Below are 22539 nucleotides of genomic sequence, written 5' to 3'. Positions count from 1 at the left end.
GAGAGGGAAGCAAAATGCCAGGAGGAATCCTGCAGGTTACAGTAGCAGATGAAATGGATGCAGACAGGTAAGGAATGCACATCAGGGGGTGAAGATGGGGCTTAGTTCCATTTGCCTCCAAAAGGATTCAGCTGGGACTGAAGGAAAATGGGGCCTGGTCCCATGAAAGCCCCCAGCAGCCTGTGAGCACAGGCTGGGAGGCAGAGGAAGGGGCTGCTTCCTCCCTCCCTGCATGGCCCTAATGTGGAGATCACAGCCAGCACAAAAGAGCCTGAATTTCCAAGCAGCTCCCATCTCCACAGCTGGGTTATTTCTGGAAGCAGACACTGCCATCCCTTGGTTTGATCAAAGAATAACAGAACAGCTCAGTTTGGAAGTGACTTATATGGATCATTGAGTCCAATTCCCTGCTCTACACAGTGCCTCCAAAAACTGGGCCATAGGACAAAGAGCACCGTGGGCTCCTGGCAGGTCTCTCTGCTCCTCTCAAGTTTTTCAGGCTGGGAGACCAGGAAAAAAAAAAACAACAGCAAAAAGGAGCTGAACAAACATTAACCCTGAGGTTTCCAAGAAACTGCAACATTTCCCTGAGAGAGAAGGGAAGGGGATGGCAGCACAAGCTGAACTCAAGAGTCTCAGAGGCTGACCAAGCCCAACAGCAGCACAGCCTTAGGGCCAGACAGGGATGGGGTGTGCTCAGCCCAGTCACTCACAGCCTCCCTTCTCCTGCCAGGGGCAGCTCCTGCTCCCTTGGTCCCTTCTCTAGGAGACAGTGACTCACAGAGGCACCTCCACCTGGCCAGGCCCTCACTGGCAGAGGGGTTTTCCCCTCTGCAGCTCTGAGAAGCTCAGAGGTGCCTTCCCACCACCAAAGGGCCCCCAGGAAGTACCTGAAACTCTACTGAAAACTGAACAGAACCTCACAGTGCTGTGACTGCAGGTCCATTCCACAGCTGAAATCCTGGAGCAAAGCTGAGATGGTCAGTGAGCACCTAAAAACCAGCTAAGAAGACAAAAGCAGGTCTAAAAAATATGCCAGGAATGAAAATCAATAAGGACAGCAACAGGTGGGCAGCAGGTTGGTACAGCTGGTTCATTTCTGCAGCCAGGAAAAGTTCATTAAAAGCCCTTGTGTGTTCAGTAAATTCAGTATTTAATTCCTGTAATTACCCCAAGCAGCCTGACCACTCCAGGGGAGGAAGGAAGGAACCTGGAAGTCACAGATATGGGACTCAAAAGGCGACATGTTACAGCAGAAGCTGTTTCAGAAAGGAGAACACACAGAGAAAAAACCACAGGCAATTATTTGTTACAGCACACAGGGAGGAGCAAGTCAGTGCTAAAATCAAGTATCAATAGGAAAAGAAACAAATACAGAGGCCAGAGTATCAATATAGTGTTTAATATTCTCAAATTGATATAAAAGCTAAAAAAGTAAAATTTTTGTTACCATGCTATGATAAAAACTTTTATCAGCAGAAATATTATACAGAGTCATAAAATTTCTAGTCATAATATTTTCCAGTTGTTTATACCCTTCTATTTAGCCCTGCATTGGTTTATATTTATTAAGAAAAGTAGCAGCCCATTTTGTCCTTCTATTTACAGTCTTTTAGACACTGTTTTCCAGTCTGCACTGATGCAGATAAAATTATTCTGCACAGGTTTATCTGCAGATAAATGTCACCAGTGAAAAACCACTGTGCATCAGGCACCAAGCAGGGAATGCTGCTCTGGAGACTCTTCCAGGCTGCAGCCCCTGCTGCTTGCTCCAGGGTTTGAGGAGAGGTTTTAGGACTGTGCAGAACTTAAAAATGAAGCAGGTTCTACCCAAAATAAGAGCAGTTTCTCTGATTGCAGGAACAAGAACTGAAGGGAGGAGGGGCAGAGTTTGGTCTGCACAGAGACTGAGAGGTACTTCCAAAAGTAAGTATAATACATACAGGAATTAAATAAATTAATGCTTCAGTTTAAAAAAAAATCAGTTTCACAAACTGTTCCAAATGCCAAGTGCTGTGCATTGTTTTCAAAGAAAAAAATACATTAAAAAAATAAAATATTCATTGGAAATACGTTGTTTCAGCTGGAGGAGCTTTCAGTGCTGTGGGGAGAGCCTGCCTGTGCCTGCATTTTAAACAAAACAGCCCCAGAAATCCCCCCAAGGATAAGGGACACTGCCCACCCACAGCTCTGAGCTCAAAAAGATGATCACAGTGACAACTCTGCAAGTCCAAGTGCACTTGGTTTTTTCCTTTCAGTGCCCTTTTCCAGCTATTACAGGCTGTAAAGATATCACAAAATCCTTTTTTTAATCAACCTTGCACTGCTGAGAGAGAGCTCCCATAATTACTGAGCTGGCTCTCGTGTTCCCAATGTGACCTGACCCAGCAGGTAACCCCAACGCTCCCCACCACCTCATGTCCAGTTGGAGGACAGTGCCCTGTCTTCTCCCATTTCTGTTCCTTGACCAAATGTGCAGGAGCTGGACAAGGTGTGAGGGAAGATTTGCTTCGATTTCCATTTTCTACAACGCAGGGACGGAAACCCAGTAAATACAAGGCAATAACACTGGCAGGTGATTAAAGTAGATGCAAAATGCTGAAGTAAACACAGTCCCAGGTCTCTGCCTTTCCCCAGAGGAGGCAGACACATCTGGAATAGTGTGGCTATCCAGCCTTCCAGATGGCAATCTTCCCTTCTTCCTTCCCCGAGCCGCTCAGGACGTATCTGTCCTCGGCTGAGCACAGTGCTTTCACCGCGTCGCCGTGGCCGACCAGCTCCTTCTCCACACTCTTCCTCTCAGCACTGACCACGTAGATCTTCCCTTTGCTCTTGCCCTGCAGCTTCCCACTGCTGCCAACCCACAGCTGGGGGAACAAAACAAACCCACAGCCATTTTTACTATTTCACCTTTCAGTCCAGGACACAGTCAAGGAGGTTTATGTGGCGCATTGGTACAGTGAAGGTTCCCTCATGCTTGGCTGAACACTGAACAATTTCCTCATCACTATAAATAAGGGGCTTGGCCACCATTGCTTCTGGCCACCTCCAAGTCTCCTCAGCTGTTGTGGCATGAGTTGAGGGCTCTTGGAGGTTGTCTCTGCTCCCCTCAGTTCAGGAAACCCCCTGTGCCCCACGCTGCTGATTGTACCTGCACTGGGGCTGCTCTCCCTCACCCCTGTGTAAGGCACAGTGTGCCCTTGCACTGCAAGAGCAGAGAAAATCCAGGGAAGAGCAACTAAAACTGCCAAGAGAAAGGAACAGCTGTGTCCTGGGGTCATATAAGCAAAGATCAGAAAATGGCTTGGGTTGAAGGGGACTTTAAAGATCTCATTTCAATCCCCTGCCATGGTCAGGGACAGCTTCCACAAGTCCAGGCTGCTCAGGGCTCCATCCAACCTGGCCCTGAATAGGATGGGGGCAGCCACAGCTTCTCTGGGCAATCTGTGCCAGGGCCTCACCACCCTGACAGGGAAGATGGAAAAGCCAAGACTCCTTAGGTTGGAGAGAAGGCAGCTAAGGAGCCTTTACAAAAGGTTTGTGAGCTAACAGAAGAGCAGATAAGCTGAATGTAGAACCACTGTTCCACGCTGAAATTAGGGAAGTCAGGGACATGTGGGAACTAGAAATAGTTCCGTTTCACTGAGAAGAAAGTACTTCTCTGTACAAGGCTGGCAGTGAAATTCATGAACCTGCTGCTCTCCAGGGAACTGTGGCACCAGCGAGTTCAAAATGAAATCACAGCCACAGAGATTGGGTCAAATATTAGGTAATAAAAGACACAGCCCAGGTGCCAGACAGAACACATCCCATTTCAGACAGACACAGCATGCAGCTGGGTCTCTCTCCAGTTTCTTAAAGAAAAACAATGGCTTGTTTTTAATTAAAGCCTGTGACTGACAGCCCCACCAATGCTGTTATCAGCCTTTATCAGGCTGCAAGTTCCCTCTCCATAATTCATTGCTGTGTAGAGGAAACAGGAGTGTGAGTGGTGGCACAGGGTCTGCTTGGAGCCTGTCACTAGTGGTGTCCCCCAAGGGTCAGTACTGGGCTCAGTATTGTTTAACTTATTCATAAATTACATAAAGAAGAGAAGAAAAAGGAACAAAGTTCTTCAGTAGAACAAAAGAGAGCTTAATGCCTTGGGGGGTTCCAAACAATCCTCTCACTCCCTTGAAACAGAGGTTAAATATATCAATCTCGGCCTTGGGGAAGAATATCCTAAAATGATTTTCCATTTCAGTACAAAAGTCTAACCAGAGGCTGAATACAGAGAAAACCTCCCTATTCCATTTAAAAAAAGTCATTTTTGAGGAAGGAAGGAGGGAGGGAAAATCTGAAAAGAAGATTCCAGAAGTTGTTTTCCCAGCAGATAAACATTAGCTATTTATTTGCAAAGTAACCTTGAATGGGCCCCTGTGGTAGCACAACTACAATCACTTGCACAGCTCCTGATACCACATAAAGCAGGTACACAGAGGCCAATACTGACATGGACACAAGATGCCAAGGCAGGAATCCACTGGCTCCTTTGGTCTGTCCTGAATTAGGAATGTGGTAACTAATCAAGGAAAAGGTCATCTACAAAAACAGGCCAATTAATTGGCATTTGTTGTTTGTCTGGTAACCTTTTTTCAAGGCTTAGTCTGAGGAGCCCTGAGACAAAATATCAAAGGACTTAAACTTTCCATTTCTACAGTTCCCTGGAAATGTCAGTGGCTAACAAATGTCACCAGACATTTAACTACTGATGAGGGCTTTTGCTTGCCATGCATTTTGGGGTACATCTGCAACAATTTGTGTTAGGCAGTCTTTAGTTTCTCTGATTTCAAAGAGGAATCAACATTCCAAACCTTGTGTACTTATGCACCCACCCAGTGAGGAAGCAATGACAGCTGCAAACAAACACAACTTCAGTACAGAAATACACAAGAGGCAAAAAACAGCCCAGATGTCTCTCACCTGATTTTTAACTCTTATCATACAAGTAATCTCAGAGCAATCCTGAAGATGAATCTTTTGGGGTGTACTTGAAAGGTCTTTGGTGTTCCAAATGTACACGTCACTACTCCCGGAGTAAGAGGCCCACACTTCATCTCTCTAAGGCACAGAAAGATACATTTAAGCACTGCTGACAGAAAATGTATCAAAATAACCAGGGCTTGTAAGGCCACATGGCCCTGCCTCCATTAAACTGTATCACCAGAGTAAGTGCAATACCTCTGGAAAGATCTGGAAGCCAAGGAAAGAGGAACACACATCCTTCAGGTGGTGCTCGAGTTTCATCTGCGGTCGAAACTCCTGAGTTGTCACTACAAGAATGCAACTTCTGGTACCTTCAATATTAAAGATACAGAGTTAGTAACAGGTGCCCACTTCTTCAATCTCTACAAAACATGGATGAAAAAAGTGGAAATATAAATGGAATATCCAACAACTGTCTTGTTTCTTTATGTGAAGATGATTTTTGTAATTATTACAGTTTGAGGAAGGGACTTACAGCACCACAGTTGGTTATTGTGAAGCTTCATAGAGGTGAGATTTTGGCAGGGCAGCTGAGAGACACGGTTCACTTTGAGAGTGCTGATGTTCCAAGCAATCACCATTCCATCTAAACTGCTGGAATATGCTTCACTGTTGGCACAGATTTAAAAAATTAAGAAGTATAGTGTTGTTAATTTTTAAATTATCTTCTCTATTATCCTTTACAAACTCTGTATCAACTAGAAACACTGCAGGCTAACTCTGAGTTCAGTGAATGAGAGCACATTACATCATGCATGAGGAGTAGAGCACAACAAAACATTCCCTATAATTCCTCTGAACAATGTTGTCTGATGGATTTTCTCTTGAGTTAGAACAAAAATATCTCAAACTGTTATTTGTTACTGCACCTGAGAAAACAAATTATACTCTTTTCTTTTTACCTTTAAAATTTGTTGTTTTAGAATGAGCAAACCTTTTTCAAAAGGTTCCAACAACACTTAAATTCTTCCTGAAACCCAGTCACATCTGCTGCACCACTGGCAGACCTACTGACCCTGGAGCTGCTTTTCCCATGGGAAGACAGCAGGTTAACACCTTCAGCCAACACTCTTCTCAGTGCTACCAAAAGATTAAAAGCATTTTGCCTGAACAGAACAATAAATGTATTATTTTTTAATAAACAGGCAGGAAAAATCCAGAAGCTTGCTGTAAACATGATGTGCTCAAAGCAAAAGTGAAGTGGTCTTTAAACTGCATCCGTATCAGTTCTTCACTGGATGCTGCCAGTTCCTGGCTGTTCTCATCCTCATCCAAAAGAGCATTCGCTGCTTTATCCTCTTTGTTCCAAACTACACAGTGCTCTTTATTTAAAAAGGAAATTCTTAGGTGACAAACACAATATGGGAGCTACAAAAATGAGCTAAATGAAGACTTTATTAGCAGGATAAACCCTCTCATTTAAAACAATAAATTCTTTCGCCATCTAGGAAAATCAAATTAGATCTACCTGGGTGTTCCATTCTTCTTCTCCACGATGATGTCTGTAACATCAGAGCGATGATCATTCAGTTGTTTATTACAAGACATACTATGGGTGTTGATGATGTAAATAATGGAGTCCTGAGAACCAATCCACACTTGACTCTGTTCCACCATGACCATGCAAGTCTGGGGAGAAAAAGCTCAGGGTTAAATAAAGCCTAGGAGAGAAATCAGTCTTTAATGTAACGTGGAAAAGGCTGTATTCAGCCAATCACTGTAGGAGATGCAGACTTGGCTCTCCAGTGTTCTATCCTTTGCTCTGCTCTATAAATAATGAGAGGACAGATCTCTTTGCAAAGTTTATCCTTCAGTAAATAGGATCAATAATTTATCTTAAGGACTGACTGAAGTGTGCTTCCTGGCCCAAACAAAGTAGAAGTTACAGAGGGAATCAGGGGAACTAGAGAGGTTTGTGTGCTCCTTTCCTCTGGACTGGAAGCCAAACTGTCCAATACAGCCACACTTCCTAGTTCATCTAAAAGTAGTATTTAAGAAAATACTGCCTCCTCTGCTGTCTCTGGAATGTTCTTCCCCTCCATCACACACTCTTCATTTACCTCCCTCCAGTCATCACTTGCAACTTTTTTTGTCTTCTTTTAGGTATCTGACTCTTCTGGAATTCCCTCTTTCCTCCACCCAGCTCTTCACCATCAGCTTTACCCCTCCCTTTCTGACTCTCTCCCACACTCATCCACAGTAATCTATTTCATCTTTCACACGAGTGACACATCCAATCCCTTTTCCTGTGTGTTCTTCACCCAGGTTGCATGCCTGGTTCAGATTCCCTTTTCACAGAATTACTCTTTCAGGTGGTGTTTCACAAACCACTCCCTTTCACCTGCTGGTTCAGACACTTTCTTTTAGAGCTCTATCCCTCTTTCAATAGCATCTACCTGCTTTCCTTACACCTCTTCCTAATCTCCAGTTCTTCAGTATGGGTAAATTTTTATCTGTTCTTAAGATTCCCCTTCTCTTTGGGTTAATTGTCTTTTATTCTTTCTCTTCAACTGTTTCAACCCTGCTTTCCTGCCCCAGGAACCCATCAGGCCCTTCCAAATCAAATCCATCACTTCTCACCACATTGACTTGTTTACTATTAATCCATTTAGCCTCCTTTGTGCTTTTCTCAAAAATCTCCACTTTTCCAGGTTAACTGAAGCCCAAACAACTCAACAACTTTTAAGAATGATGTGATTTGGGGTTACAGCAACAAAAGCACACCCAGCTGCAGCAGGAACTGTGATTCTCTGCCAGTCTCACCAGTTTAGAGCGGCCCATTTTGAAGCAGTGTTGCTGGATAGACCAGGTAGAGGCATCAAAGACCACAACCTTCCCCTCATTTAAAGCACACCAGAGTTTTGGATGAGCATTGTCCAGTCTTTCTGAAGGGTCAAGATGCCCTAGAAATAAAGCAGAGATGATGAGAGAAGTCAAAGAAAACACAATATTTTTGGAGACCTGTGGGAAAGCCATTATTAGGCAGAGCAGGTTTGTAATGAAATGCATCTTCTGGAGTTTGCATCATCAGTTATTGACTGACACAGTTCTCACAATGCATTGTGCTTGTTAGCATTTGTTTGCTGAGTTCACCCAATGATTTAATCTTACACTCCAAAGATACTCAGAGCAGAGATAATCTCTTTCATTGATGGCTAAGAGCTGAGCTCACTGAGATTGCAGTAAAGCTTTTAAGCCCTACAAATACAACTAATAAGTTCACTCACTCTTGTCTACTCCACCAAAGCCTCTCATAGTAGAAAGAAAGAAGGAAAGAAGGAAAGAAGGAAAGAAGGAAAGAAGGAAAGAAGGAAAGAAGGAAAGAAGGAAAGAAGGAAAGAAGGAAAGAAGGAAAGAAGGAAAGAAGGAAAGAAGGAAAGAAGGAAAGAAGGAAAGAAGGAAAGAAGGAAAGAAGGAAAGAAAGAAAGAAAAGCACCACTGAATCCAACACCCTCCACAATGTTCCTTGCATTGTGGCTCAAACTAACTCCCCCCCAGGACTCTAGTGAAAAATAAAAACCTAACAATGAATATTGATCAACAGGAGAGCATCATCCATCCATCCACCTGGCTCAGTAAGTGAGCCAGAAATCTTAATGAGAAATCAGCCCATTAGCACAGAATTGAAGTCTGTGATAAGGCACATGTGCAGAGAAAAGGCAAATTAAGACAGTGAAAACTATGCCTTGGAGTATCTTAATGTGCAACATTACTGTTCTTTTTAAATTATTTTTCTGGTTTAGTATTCAACACACAACCAATCCATGTCAGAATGTGAACACATCAGGCAGGCGTAATACCAGGTGTTATAAGAGAATGTGCTTTATAGGCTAATTATAGCTGGGCAAACCTAAAGAGAGCAACACATCACCTTACCTGGAGTATAAAGCAAGACATCTATTGCCTGTGGAAATGTCTCACCAGCTGAGGGGTTGATCTTGTGCTTTAGTGTCTCTGAAGTTGTTTTGGGGACCATCATAGGCACTAAAATAGATTTTTAGAAGGTAATGAAGTGCACATTTAAGCCTGAAACAGAACTCCAATTCTTAAGCAATAGCAATTCTACACCATTCATTCACATTTCTCACTTTTCTTTCTCTCTAGCTTTAGCTGAGAGCCCAAACACCATTTGTATGAGTTCTGGTAACAGAGACATCCAACAGCCAAAGAGTCTAAAAAACCAAGACAAAAACACAGCATCCAAGATGGAGACAGAAGCAAAAGCGTGGAGACAGAAGCAAAAACTAAAACCTAACCAAACAAAAAGAAAAAAAAAGTGCGGGGGAATAAAAAGAAAAAAAACCCAAACAAACCCTAAACTTTCTACTTACAATTAAATAAATTGCATTTGTGAAAGCGCAATCAGGCTAATGTCTTTTTGTATTTCTAAACATAACCAGTTTGAAAAACAGAATACACACTGAAAGAGCAGAAGGAGATGATGCAACACCAACAGGCTTTGCAGCACTGCTGTGACTGACCTTCATTTTTCATCCTGTCAAAATAAGACAGTTTAGAGGCTGCATAGATGCTTTTGGAGGACTGCAGGGCACCAACCACAGCATCCATCAGGAGAACATTTGTCAGTGCTTGCTGGATATATTGAGGATCCTAAAGACAGAAGTCTTACTGTAGTTTATCTGTTGCTCATTATTCTTACAAGACACCATGCTCAAAATCACAACACGTGCCATGCTTAGCAGAAGCACCAGGCAGGATTGCAGCACAATTCCTGCCACTTCCTGGCAGACCCTACTCCCACATCCCATGTTCCAAGCCAGGTCCTGGAGCAGGGAGTCAGAAGCCAATGTTATTACAGCAATACTTCAGATCTTACAGGATATGAAAAAAAAAAAAACATATGAAAAGATACAGCAGACATAGGATGGATACACATTTCCAAGCTGGATTTTTCTTCATGGGAGAGAAGCACCATGAAATTCTAAGATTAGTGCATGAATATTTAGAACAGAGACAGAAAGCATATTCTTCATATTATTTGGTTACAAATTCCCATATTTATACCTTGTGATCATATGCCATTTTCTTTCCAGCCCACATTTCTTTCACTATCAGGTACCAGAGATCACACTCAGTTTTAAGGTTGGCTTCAAAGACTTCTTTTTTAGATAATGTTTTAATCCTCAGAGTAGGTATTCTCAAAAGAAGGAAAGCTACAGTTGTGCTCTTAACTTCCTGGAAAGTTACAGGAAAGAGAAAACAGAGAATGTACCCAAATAACAGATGATTCAGCACTCAGCCCACAGGGCAGCTTTGTCTACTTACAGCTAATTATTTCAGTTGTCCATACACCCAATTAAGCAGAGGTGGATTTATGAAAATAAATTTAAACATCATCACACAGCCTTAGCTCCACAGTGGATATAAGCTGACCCACTGATACCTCAGTCACATGAACACATTTAATGCTCATGTTATTAAACTTATCTATTCCATATCCATTTCTCTGAGGGTATAACCTCTTGATTTTCAGTCATGAAACTTTTGGTCCAAACCCCCAGAATTTTACCTGATCACTCTCATAGTGACTTGAGCACTGTTTCTTACTCTCCTTACTGAAACTTTACATTGAGAGCCAGCTCACTCTGCAGAATGGGACATAACCTATATCCCCAGGCATGCCAGAGGAGAGGAAGTTGATGCTCACCTCTATATCCCTGAAAGCAGCAATTGGGACATAGCCAGGACGGCCTCCCTCGGTCAGCAGGAACAGGCGCTTCTGGGTCAGAGCTATTTTCCCCACACCATAGTTGGTTTTAACTGAGCAGGATAACTTGTAGACACATTCATTTTTATCTAGATGCTCAATTACTGCTGGTGGCAGATTCACCTCTTGAGCTTCTGCTTCAGTTTCTTTCCAGTAGTTGTAGAAATCTCGGAATGTTTCAGGATCAATTTGTTTCTGCTGTCCTAAAAAAATTTTAAAATCCCTTTAGTGTGAGAAACTATTACACAGATTTGTCCAGGAAGATGGGTTTAGAAAGACAGTAACTGTAACTCGTGCCTCTGTATTGTGCATATAAGTATAGACACTCTAGGCACATGTCCCCATCCCAAAGTTATCTCAGGCAGTGTCCTGAGATATCCCCCCCAAGGGTACAACCATCCCCCACTGACTAAAATGTGTGACTAAAGTCACTCCAGCTCCACCTAAGCATAAAGGAATGGTATAAAAGTGAGTTAAGAACAGGGAGAAGTTAGAGAAGATTCCATATAAATTCTGGGATCAGTCAACAGGCTGAACCTGTCTTCTGCCCTACAGGATCACCTACGGGGTAACAATCACACTCTAGGCACACTGAATTATTATTTTAAGCTGCCTCTTACTGGGGATTAGACCTTGTCCATATAAGGCTTTGCATTATTATATTGCTTTAAACGTATTTTTAAAGTCAAATATTGCAACCAGCAATTCTCAGACTTTAACACCTGATAATTTTACTAATAGAGAGCGTTCTTCTTTAAGCTGTTAATGTGAGTCCTGCAAGGGTGCTAGCAGTGGGTAAAGGGAACCCAGGAGTGGTCTGTCTGTTTGGCAGAGGACCCTCCTCCATGCAGCAGCTGTTCAGTGAAGGGTTTCCACAATGGAACACTGACAGACTGGTCAGGCACAAAAGGCTCAGCTCTCCCAGGGCACTGACAGAGTAAATCTCCCTTTTTCATGTGACAATGCTAAATAATAACCAAAAAAACCCCAACAACCTCATACTCACCTACTGTCAGGGCATCAAATAACCGGTGGATAGTGTCTATATCCCTGACAATCCCAGACTCCTGAATTCTCTTCACAAAATCATCCAGCTGCATGTGTGTTTTTGGCAATTCAAAATTTTTTACATGGTCATCCATTTTCAGAACTTCCCTTTGTTTTTCCATCACTCGACTTATCAGCCTCTTGAGCTCAGGTTTGCGGTCTGCCTGCAAGCGCTCCAAGCGAGGCAGATTCTCCACTATTTTTCTTACAAGATCAGTAGGGAAAATTCTTAAGTCTGTTTTTTCTAGGTTCTGAAAGTCAGAAAGTGCATTTAGTAGTTTTCCTTGCATCAAGCTAACAAGGCCCCGGAGGTAGAAGTACCTTGCCAGCAAGGCGGAGTTCTCGGGGGGTAAGGCACTGATAGCTTTGCTGAGGTGGTTGAAGAAGTCTGTGTAGTAGGAGTGAACACACTGGAACAGCAGAGGAAAGTGAATTTCAGGGATTTTGAATGTGGTGATGGATTTGGAGGGTGTTCTCATTGCTAAAAACAAACACCAAGAGAGTACATTGATCAGGGAAAGGAGCAGAAATGTAAATATCTTCACAATCAGCAATACTATAAACAACAAACAGAATCCCCATCACAGTAACAAGCAATTACAAGAAACAAGAAGGATTACAGCTCTGCTAGGGACACAAATATATTTCTGCATCTATCACCCCTATTATGAGAATGTTCCCTAATCAGGTAACATCAATTCTGGAAAAGTTAAAGAAAAAAGGAAAAAAAAACCCTCATGGAGTTCTTTCTAAACCGTGTTAAGTTTAAGCCTGTGTTTAAATTAAAAGTAATAGAGAACTGGACACAAGGTGGTTGAGGACACAGAAATCAATTCTCCAATATCAATCCCACTGGGACCAATCATTCTTTTGTGGTCCAGCAAAACTTCCAGCAGGATACAGACTGACTTCACAAGCCAGGGGAAGAACAGACAGGCCCCAGCTCAAAGTGACTCAGTCCACCATTTCTTCCCAGTGGCTGACAGTGTTTCTGTGACAATTACAGAATCACAGAATCACAGAATAATGAGGTTGGAAGAGACCTCTAAGATCATCAAGTCCAACCTATGCCCTAACACCTCAACTAGACTAGAGCACCAAGTGCCATGTCCAGTCTTTCTTTAAACACATCCAGAGATGGTGATTCTACCACCTTCCTGGGAAGAGCATTCCAGTACTTTATTATTCTTTTGGTGAAAAATTTCTTCCTAATATCCAACCTATACCTTCCCTGATGTAGCTTGAGACTGTGTCCTCTGGTTCTGTCAGTGCTGCCTGGTGGAAGAGACCAACCCCACCTGTCTGCAACTTCCCTTCAGGAAGTTGTAGAGATCAATAAGGTCACCTCTAAGCCTCCTCTTCTCCAGGCTAAACAGCCCCAGCTCCTTCAAACGTTCCTCAAATTACTCAGTGATGTCACTCCAAAAGAGAACAGCAGAGTCTTTGTCCATCCCAGTGTTCCCTTACCAACAGCTCTTTCCACTTTTCGAAGTGAGGAGTTCCTGGAGGGCCCCTCTGGCAGTTTGATGTCCTGCAGGTTGGGCATGCTGATCACCATGCGCCGGCTGGCCTTGCGCGCGGCGCTCACGCGCTTGGAGGCCATTTTCTCTATGGTCAGCCTTCTGGGGGTGGGAAACATCAAATCTAACCTGAGGGAAATAAAAACAGCACATCACTAGTTTCAGAACTCACACATAGACACTAAATTACTGCCTGTTTTCTTTTTCTTTTTTGTATAATAGTATTAAATCTACAATTTCAACATCTATTCATGTAACCCTTTTACAATAATCATAATTAAATGAGTTAGCAATTATTCATAATCTTATTTATAGATGACCTAAACTCATACCAATAGGGACAAAAGGACTTTTATCACTTCATACCACCAGAAGATTCAAAACCAGAATAAGAAGTAAGAAAACTCTACCTGTCCTCTTCAGACTGGGTACTCAAGTCAAGCCGAGCAAAAGCATCCATCTTTCTGTTCAGACGAGCTTTAAGGAAAGAGTGAAACATGTAGGTCTCTAAAACCTGTGAGACACAAAGGAGTTAACTGTGGATCATTTATAAATTTACATTTTTATTAGCATGTCTTGTTCATTTTTATTACCCTTATCCATGCAAAACAGACATTCCAATTTAGCAATCATAAAAATAAAAAGATTGAAAACTTCAAGAGAAAACTAATTAAGTTTCCATTCACCTTCTGGACTTTGATGACATTTGCTTAGTGGCAAACAGTAATCTCAAAATGCCCTCCAAGAGGTGAAACCAAACAAAAATGAGAAATACTGAGCAAAACAGAGCTACAAGTTTAGTATTAAGCCATGTGCTGATAATACTGTTTATGGTTTGGAATAAGAATTTGGGGGCACTCTAAATTAACATTATGCCATCATACTGAAAAGACAAGTGAATCATCTTTTTTTCTGGTAACCCCAAAACTTATTCCTTGCTCAGGTAATTATTATGGTGTCATCCAGAAATAACTTTCTAAAAAGGTCAAATTGCTACTTTTAGGATAGAAGACAACAAAAAACGCCAGGTGTGAATTAAAAAGAGGGAAAGCCACCATCTCTCATCACTGCACAGTTTAACAAGGTGAAATCTGGGATTTGAGGCAATACAACATGTCTATTATATAAATGTTCAAATGCCTCTTACTAATCCACTTGCAATGCACAATGTAAAAGAGAATCTCCAAAAGCATTAAATTCCCAATTTCTAGTATTCCTCCAGTAGGTGGCAGAGTTTGCCAGCAATTGTATGTCCAGGAGACTTCCAAATCTTAGTCCTTTCTAATGGATTTTTTTGAGTTTTCTTAATATTATTCCAGACACCACTAGTAACTACTCCATAGTGTGTTATTTTCTAAGATTCAAACCTGAAAGCAAACCTGCCACTTTGCTATTTGGTATTTAAGTAAGTCAGCGGCTCAAAGCTCTTCTTAAATATGTACATCTGAGTTTTTAACTAATACTGAATTTCAATTCATAAAATTGCCACCATTTCATTTATAGCATTAGAAATTGCTGCTGAAAATATTTTAATTATTTCTATTAATCTGAAATCCTGGTCAAAAGATTTCCAATCAATTTCTCTCCTAAGGATATATTAAGATCTTCCTTTTAGTCTGTCTGGCATTAATCCTAAAATACAAATTTATTAATAGCAGATAATCACAGCACTGAATTTACCTTTTTGTAGAATGGCTGGTCTCCGACTGCCCTTGTTTTCAGAAATTCTTCACTGTTAAACACTCTGTGTTCATAATTTAGATGGTCTTTTACCTCCCTGGGGACAAAAATAAATAAATATATGAATCTGCTTGGAGATTTGTAAGCAAGTCATATTTTTGAAATAGCAGCAGCCCACTGGTACTACTAGAAATATGCTGCAGCATCAGAAGACAAAATAGAAATGTGCTGCAGTATTAGAAGGCAAAGTCAGTTTTAATGAACAAGTCTGTGTTACTGAATCATAGAAAAAGGAATTCAAATTCTTACAAGTAAGGTAGTCTATCTGCTGCCAAACTCACACTCTGTAAGACGCAGTAAGCCATGAAGGAGAATCTGTGTAAATCATGATTTAGGCTCCAATCCTGGATTTACATACACAGTTCCTGAATCACACACAACCCACTGGAGCACAAAAGACAAGTGCACCTATCATGGGTAATTTGAAAGATGTGACCTGACCTCACACTGTCCCATCACATTGCATCTGCAACAGGCATATGAAAAACAAGGTTCTTACTACATCCTGTTAGCAGTTTATCCAGCCATATGGGGTCAGGAAAAGGTATGGTCAATGAAAGTACATAGTCCTATGTAATTCTGTAAAATTTAGCACTGTCTGCTTTAAACATGGAACCTCCACACACAAAAAAAATCAATACAATGCTTTGCTGAAGACAGAACAACTGCATCAGAAAGTTACTTTCCTTCACTCCTGGATGCTGGCAGAGTTAGGAGATAGAAGAAACAAGGCTGAAAAAAAGAACAAAGAAAAAGTTTGAAGGAAAGGAGAAAGAAAGCAAAAGAATCAACCCCTTTGTGATACATACTATCTCTTAGAGCGCAAAGCATCTGTTCATTTTATGCAGCCAAATGTTTAGTGCATTAAAGACTTCAAGCTGTTATGAGCAAAAATGCATTTCTCCTCATCTTTGTCTGCAATTATTGTTGCCAAACACTGAAATCCACAAAATCCCACTGTGGAAATGAATGCATTTCAGTTTCCACAATCAGCTATCTGTAAAGGCTGTTCTATTCCCCACACCCAGCAGCTACTGTCCTTCGTGGAGGGTCCAGACACCTGCAGGAATTCTCCTTAAGCTGATCCAATAACAGACACCTGGTATTTGGACTCTGTAAATTAACCCAGCTCCTTCTGACTGAAAGTGTCAAAGAGAATTCCCATGAGCAATTCAGTAGCTGATCCAAAGGGAAGAACCACCTCCAGCAAAAGGCCACATCATTGTTAAAATGCCAGTCCCAAACACAGCCAGTACCCCACATTTCTTACCACAGAATTATGGAATACCCTGAGCAGGAAGGGACCTACAAGGATCACTGAGTCCAGCTCCTGGCCAATTGTCCCTTCTTGTGCCAACACTTTGCCCTTGAGCTTAAACAGCTCCTCCTTCATTCTCAGGTGTTGCACTCCTCAGGTATCTCATCCATTCTCAGCCTAAACACATCCAGGTGTTCTGAACAGGTTGTTCCTGCTTTCAGCTCTTCTATTCTGTCCTGGTTTGCATTCATGTGCCTCTAACAAGAGGGACCAAAACTTGACTGATATCCCTGCTGGGCCCTAAGCTTTTCCAAGAACTGCCCTTCTCTTCCTGAAATCTTCCTACAAAAGACAAGCTTAAAATCACAAGAGCTTTATCTAAGATATTTGAGCAATGTATATACACATCAAAACATCAATAACTTTTATTCCATCAGGCTGCACGACTTACTTCCCATATACCCTAACAAAACCTAAGCTCTACAAAATATCTATAAAGTAAGACAAAATGAGAATATTTTCACTGATGTGCTTTAACCGGTACCACATGTTCTTCTAATAAAAACTACTACACCCACCTACCTGAAGATATTAACAATTAACTGCAACATGGTTTGCTGCACATCCATGTTCAGTTTCTGCTGCCAAGCCCTCCTGCGGGTTTGGAGCTCACCAAGGTCTGTGCAGGCTCGGAGATGGCAGAGCTCCAGATCAAAGTGCAGCTGCAGACCCTCCACTCTACACACAGAAGAAAACTATTAACTTACATCCTAACACCAACAATTTTTTCATACCTTTAAAAAAAAGAGTAATTTAGGCCCATGCATCTTACAGCTAGAGAAGTGCCAGATTGATTTACAAGTGCTGACAAGCTAACAAGATTCCAGGGAGCCCCACTCAATTAAATCACAGTGCACTCAGTCTTTGTAAAGTTCAGAGTATAATCCGTATCAATAATAAAAAGAAACAAGCATTCCAGTTGCTGCAAAATAATTTGACTACTTAAAGCCACTTCTATACTAATTAATTGAAATTTTCAATTTGCCCTTTTCTAAAATACAGTGGGGTTTATATGAATGAAATAATATTATAATAATAAATAATACAAAATAAGAAACTTGTAGCATTAAGCATGGTTAATGCACTAAGAGAGACACATCTTCAAGATCTTGTCACCTTTTCATGAAAGTTTCTGCTGCTTGTGCTGGAACATCTGGAATCTCAAGTTCCTCTTCAACCACTTTTGAATGTGAAATATCTCCATTATCTATATTAATTAGAATTAAATCTTCACCTTCCTTTTAATTAAAAAAAAACCAAACAGAATGACTGTGTGTTTATTGTAAAAATATTTACTTCTCATTTACATACTTTTTAGACAATTAATTTCATCAAGAAAGTAAGCCAGGAAAGGACTGAAATTTTTCCACGAGTAGAAAATTGTACAGATAACTAAACAATCACATTCAAGAAAAATAAATGCAGTTGCTTTAACAGATGTTAATCCCAGTATATAAACACTTAATAATCTAATATGCCCTAATATGGAAGGGGACAAATGCACTGCAAGTAAAAATCAGGAGTGGTAATGGTGTCAAACATACCGTGCTCACTTCATCAAAATGATCAATATGGCATCCCATGAGGAAAGATGTTGGAGCCATCACAAAATCCAGCATTTGCCTGGACAGGATGGGCACAAAAGTGTGCTGCCACTGAAGGGGGTGAAGGTACAGCATAAAGCATTCAGCAATGAGTGTCAGCAGAGCCCAGTCAGAAGAGAAGAAAACAATTCTCTGCTCAGTCAAAATACAGGTCATTATCTGAAAAACAAAGCCAGAATGTTAAATGTTTGCAAAGACGTATCTAGAACACACTAGAAATGCAAATATTTAATCTGTGAGAGTCGGCCTCAAAATTCTCATTTTTAGTGGCTACCTTACAGAGTTATAAAATGAAATAATGTCCATTTCAAGATGCACCAGCTGCACCATTTAGGATTTGAGATACTTTTATTCATAACTTGGATGCTTGGGCAAAACCTAAAAAAAATAAGGCAGAGCTGCCAACTCTCATGGCTGAGGAGGTTTCTTAGAGAAAGTGGCTCAGATAATACTGATGACCTTAAACAACTGAACTTAACTTCACAGGTGGCCTTTAAGCAGGAAATCGGATCAGGAAACCTACAAAGGACACTCCAGCTTACATTATTGTAAGATTCTGTGAAGCACTGAAAAAAATTCTTTGCAAATAGCTGTTTGTATTTTGTATTTCCACACCATTTACACCTTATTTGTATGAGAGTGCCCATTGTCATCAATCCTTCCCACAGACCCCTTTTTTAAACATGAAAAAATTACTATAAATCTTGTAGAAATGCATATAATGAAAATTCAAAATAAAATCTGTCAATTGGCTTGGGTAGTTACACTTTAAAATACATTCTTAAGAAATTTAGTACCAATTTCTAGACCACAGGCAAAGAAATGTAATATCCCTTAATCTAACCAGGTCTGTCAATAACAAAGTATCTTAAGGAGAAGTATAGTTTATGTTGACATAGCTCTAATATTCAGGACTAAGACTATTCTGAATTTCTGGGTTTATAAAGTTTTTTGAGTAAATAAACATCTTGTTTTTTCCCTAACTACAAATTACCAATACTGTCAATCTCTAAAACGTTCAAAAGCATGAATTGGCTTTACCTGCAGCACCTGCTCTGGCTTGAAACACAGCAATGGAAGATGGAGATCCAAGTCAATAATTGGACTGTCCGGATCCTCTCGTGAAGGAATTATTATTTGAAGTGGTTTCATATGAAATACCTATATTATAACAGATAATATAGAAACAGAAATAACAGATGGTTTCTGTTTACTCCTTAATGAAAATGTGCCCACAGCACATTTAATTCACGATTTTAGTTCCAACTACAAAATACTAACTTTAATTGAGAGCAAAAAGACAAGTATTTGCATACTGCAGAAAAGTAAATTAAAAAGAGGGAAATATTAAAAGACATAATGAGTAGTTTGAAAGATTAATATGAACTTATCTCCTCTCATTCTCACAGTGATTGGCCAGTACATTTTTTTTAAAAACATCTTTTAACAGAATTAAATTTGCTTTATTATAAGCATAACAAAATAATTTATATTTGTAGATACGACTGGGAAACCAAAACTATTAATAAAATTCATACAGGAAACAGAAAAAAATATGAACAAAGTGAGCATAGGTTGTCATGCTAAGAAAATAAAACAAGCCAAAAGGAATGAGGTCTCTCAGAGTTTCAGATACTTCAGCTCAAATCTCTGGGGGTTGGGTCTTGCACGTGCTGCACATTTCAGCACTCACAGCTGGTTTAGCCAATCACTCAGATATTTTCCAGCTATGCTATTTTTCCTCCACTCCTAACCCTTCATCCCAGGGTCAAGGAAAGCAGCTAAGGAAGAGCCCTTGGCTGAAGTTCTGCTTCCCCAGAAGCCACCGCAGTAGATAACAGAGTGTGTGCTGAAATCACTGACCCAGCTGACATCTGGCTGGACTTGGGAAGGGTCAGAAAGGAACAAATACACAGCACTGAATACAAATGTTGATGTGAGTTTCCCCTCTCAGCTTGGTCTCATCCAGGCAGCGGCCAACTCAACATTTCATCCACTGCACACTGTTCTGCTGCTCCCAGACCTGCCCAGGCATCATCTCACACCACAAATAGTTGGCATGAGCCAAAGCCTTCCCAGAGGAATATTGAAAACTAAAGAACATGGTTGGTATGCCAGCACTCCAGCCTGAACCATGGTCACACTGTTATTTTCTTTACTAATAATGCATAGCCTGATTTTTAAAGCACAGGTATTGACATCAGTTTCACATCACCAAGTAATCTCTGACCTGACATTCATGAATGTCACCCAGTTTATTGAAAACATCATCTTAGTATCTTAGAAGACATAATGTTAAAATCATTATGAAATTCAGGAGGAATAATTACCAAGTGGAGTGATCCTGGTGGGGGGCTGGGGATTAAAAACAGCTTTGCTGCAAATTCTTTAATGTGCTCCTCGACATCTAAATCCCTCAAAGGTCGTAGCTGCACTAGTAAGCTGTAATTAAATGACAGGAAATTACTTATCAATAGTAACATGCAAATACAAAAAACTCTTTCTGCTGATAATCTAGAAAAAAATAGTAGGAGTAATGAAGCTATTATTTCTGCTAATTAATTTCTAATTTATTAGATACTTGAGCAGCTTCATTAAATTTTAATGATGCTTCTGTGTCAGAAGCAGAGTTTTTTTGTACTCCTGTGCATGAAATACTGCTGCATTATATCCATCAGGGGACACAGCACAGTGGTTTGATGGCCAAAGGAAACCATGTGTGAGGTGCAGCTACAGCATCTTCTAGAGACTGCTTGAGGAACCAACACCCACAGCTGCAACACCCAGTGCTCCTCAATCCCCAGCATAAGACACCAGCTCAGAGATGGAAAACAGCACCAGAGGAAAAGAGAGGTTGTAGACCCAAGTTTGACTGCAGAGGAATGTGAAGCAAGAGCCATATTTAGCACAAGGCTTAGGCCTCTATGGACACTGCTCTTTGCTGTCACTCCTGCCCACACGAAGAATAAGAACAATTGTGCAAACCTGCTAAATGTTTCTGTTTTTAAACTGCATTACCCTAACAAAGGTCACATGGTTTATATATTACACCAAATAAATGCTGTTACATTTAAATATACACACAATCAAGACTGAAAACTACTAACTCCCACAGCATTTCTGAAATGTAACAATTACCAAGTTAGGTATTTGTGGTCACAAAGGGTGTTTTGTACAATGGAAGATTCACTTGCACATTTATAGCAAAAACCCCAAATATTTACAAAATCAGAAATCTAGGCCTGCAAATCTGTATATAGAGAAACTAGGAACTGAATATGGTTGTCTTCTCCCTGGAGGTTTTACTTCAGTTTGCAGCTTTACTGGTTTCCTGCAGAAGAACACTTGCTCTTCAGGAAGGAAGCAACTCAATAGGTTAAGAGATATATAAGGATCCAAGACACCTTATTTGTGTACAGCATTTAGATTCCAGAAAAAAAAACCAAAAACAATATATTCTGTCATATATTTCAGCCCTTTCAAATGAAATATTTAAATTCACTATTTTCCTATTTGAAGAAAGCCCTGGCTGTTACATAAACATTCCTAAAAAGTCCATCAGCTCTTCAGGAGGGGCAGAGAAAGGGGAATTTAAGAATTATCAAAGAAAACCAGACAGTTGAACCAATCATTTAAACAAATACTCTGTCACAATTAGTGATGCCTCAGATTTGGCCAAACAGAGTAAGCAGACCTGCCTTTTTTTTTTCTTTCCTTTGAGACAAAAAGCTCTTACCAAGACAGTAAATGTCACAAGACACACAACATGACAGAGAAAGCAGCAGATGTACACAGAGGACAGTCAGAGCTCCCTGTTCAGGACATGGTGCCCCATCAATGCAGCCTAACAGCAGCTGACAGCTCTGCACTGCGAACGTCTGCAGAAATAAATGAAGTAATCTCTGAAACACTCAAGTGGAGAGCTAAGGAGTTTATGAACCTTTCATTACTGCTATTAACTGTCCACAGACAGGTGTTTCAGAAAGCAAGAGCAGCTCAGAATAGGCCCTTTGTACTGCCTCAGTGCTGGCAGCTATTTGCACACTCCCACCTTTTCTCAAGGCAGCTGAAATGACGAATACACAGGTTGGAAGATTTACTGTTTGAATGGAGCCTATTCATCCATCCAAGAAAGGAGTTCATCCAGGAGATTACTGCCAGGAATATTTAATTTTTCATGCAGTATAACAGACTGAGGTAATACTACATGTGCAAACTGCCAAAACCTCTGAAGTTAAACTGAACCTTTTCAAAAAATGTAGAATAATCCAACAGCCACCGTGCTGTGAAACCATTTAGGTGCACATCTGCTTGCTCTGGAGAAAGGCAGACACACCCCACACAAAATGTTCTGGATTTGGAAGCACTGAGTGCTAGCAATATGGAAATTAGCTGTAAAATTAATGGCACAAAATACAAAGACCTTCATTACTATGATGACAGCTTGCAGATTCCCTTGCAGTTCAAAGCACCTACCTGGACTTATAGCTTGATGTTGCCTGTGCATCTCAGCTTGGTTCAGTTTTCAGTTGTGGTTTCTACTCTGCCACTTGAAAA

General features: G+C 40.8%; 1 protein-coding gene across 1 annotated transcript in view; it reads right to left on the bottom strand.

Moving 5' to 3' along the window:
• Nucleotides 1–1381: 1381 nt before the first annotated feature.
• DENND3 (DENN domain containing 3) overlaps nucleotides 1382–22539 on the bottom strand; it is a 31910-nt gene continuing 10752 nt past the window's right edge. The window contains exons 5-23 of the mRNA XM_030943975.1: nucleotides 20313–20424; nucleotides 19024–19143; nucleotides 17923–18141; nucleotides 17495–17616; nucleotides 16901–17056; nucleotides 15001–15097; nucleotides 13731–13834; nucleotides 13268–13449; nucleotides 11760–12281; nucleotides 10694–10956; nucleotides 10051–10221; nucleotides 9507–9636; nucleotides 8902–9009; nucleotides 7789–7928; nucleotides 6494–6654; nucleotides 5501–5634; nucleotides 5221–5336; nucleotides 4963–5100; nucleotides 1382–2867 (exon numbers count right to left, since the gene is read on the bottom strand). Of these exons, the coding sequence (XP_030799835.1) occupies nucleotides 2667–2867; nucleotides 4963–5100; nucleotides 5221–5336; nucleotides 5501–5634; nucleotides 6494–6654; nucleotides 7789–7928; nucleotides 8902–9009; nucleotides 9507–9636; nucleotides 10051–10221; nucleotides 10694–10956; nucleotides 11760–12281; nucleotides 13268–13449; nucleotides 13731–13834; nucleotides 15001–15097; nucleotides 16901–17056; nucleotides 17495–17616; nucleotides 17923–18141; nucleotides 19024–19143; nucleotides 20313–20424 (3196 nt within the window). The 3' untranslated portion in view covers nucleotides 1382–2666. The remainder of the gene's footprint in view (nucleotides 2868–4962; nucleotides 5101–5220; nucleotides 5337–5500; nucleotides 5635–6493; nucleotides 6655–7788; nucleotides 7929–8901; nucleotides 9010–9506; nucleotides 9637–10050; nucleotides 10222–10693; nucleotides 10957–11759; nucleotides 12282–13267; nucleotides 13450–13730; nucleotides 13835–15000; nucleotides 15098–16900; nucleotides 17057–17494; nucleotides 17617–17922; nucleotides 18142–19023; nucleotides 19144–20312; nucleotides 20425–22539) is intronic.

Source organism: Camarhynchus parvulus, chromosome 2, assembly GCF_901933205.1.
Source record: "Camarhynchus parvulus chromosome 2, STF_HiC, whole genome shotgun sequence".
In the NCBI taxonomy this organism is placed as follows: Eukaryota; Metazoa; Chordata; class Aves; order Passeriformes; family Thraupidae; genus Camarhynchus; species Camarhynchus parvulus.
Note: the sequence above shows the minus strand (reverse complement) of the source record. Positions and strands in the feature narration are given on the sequence as shown.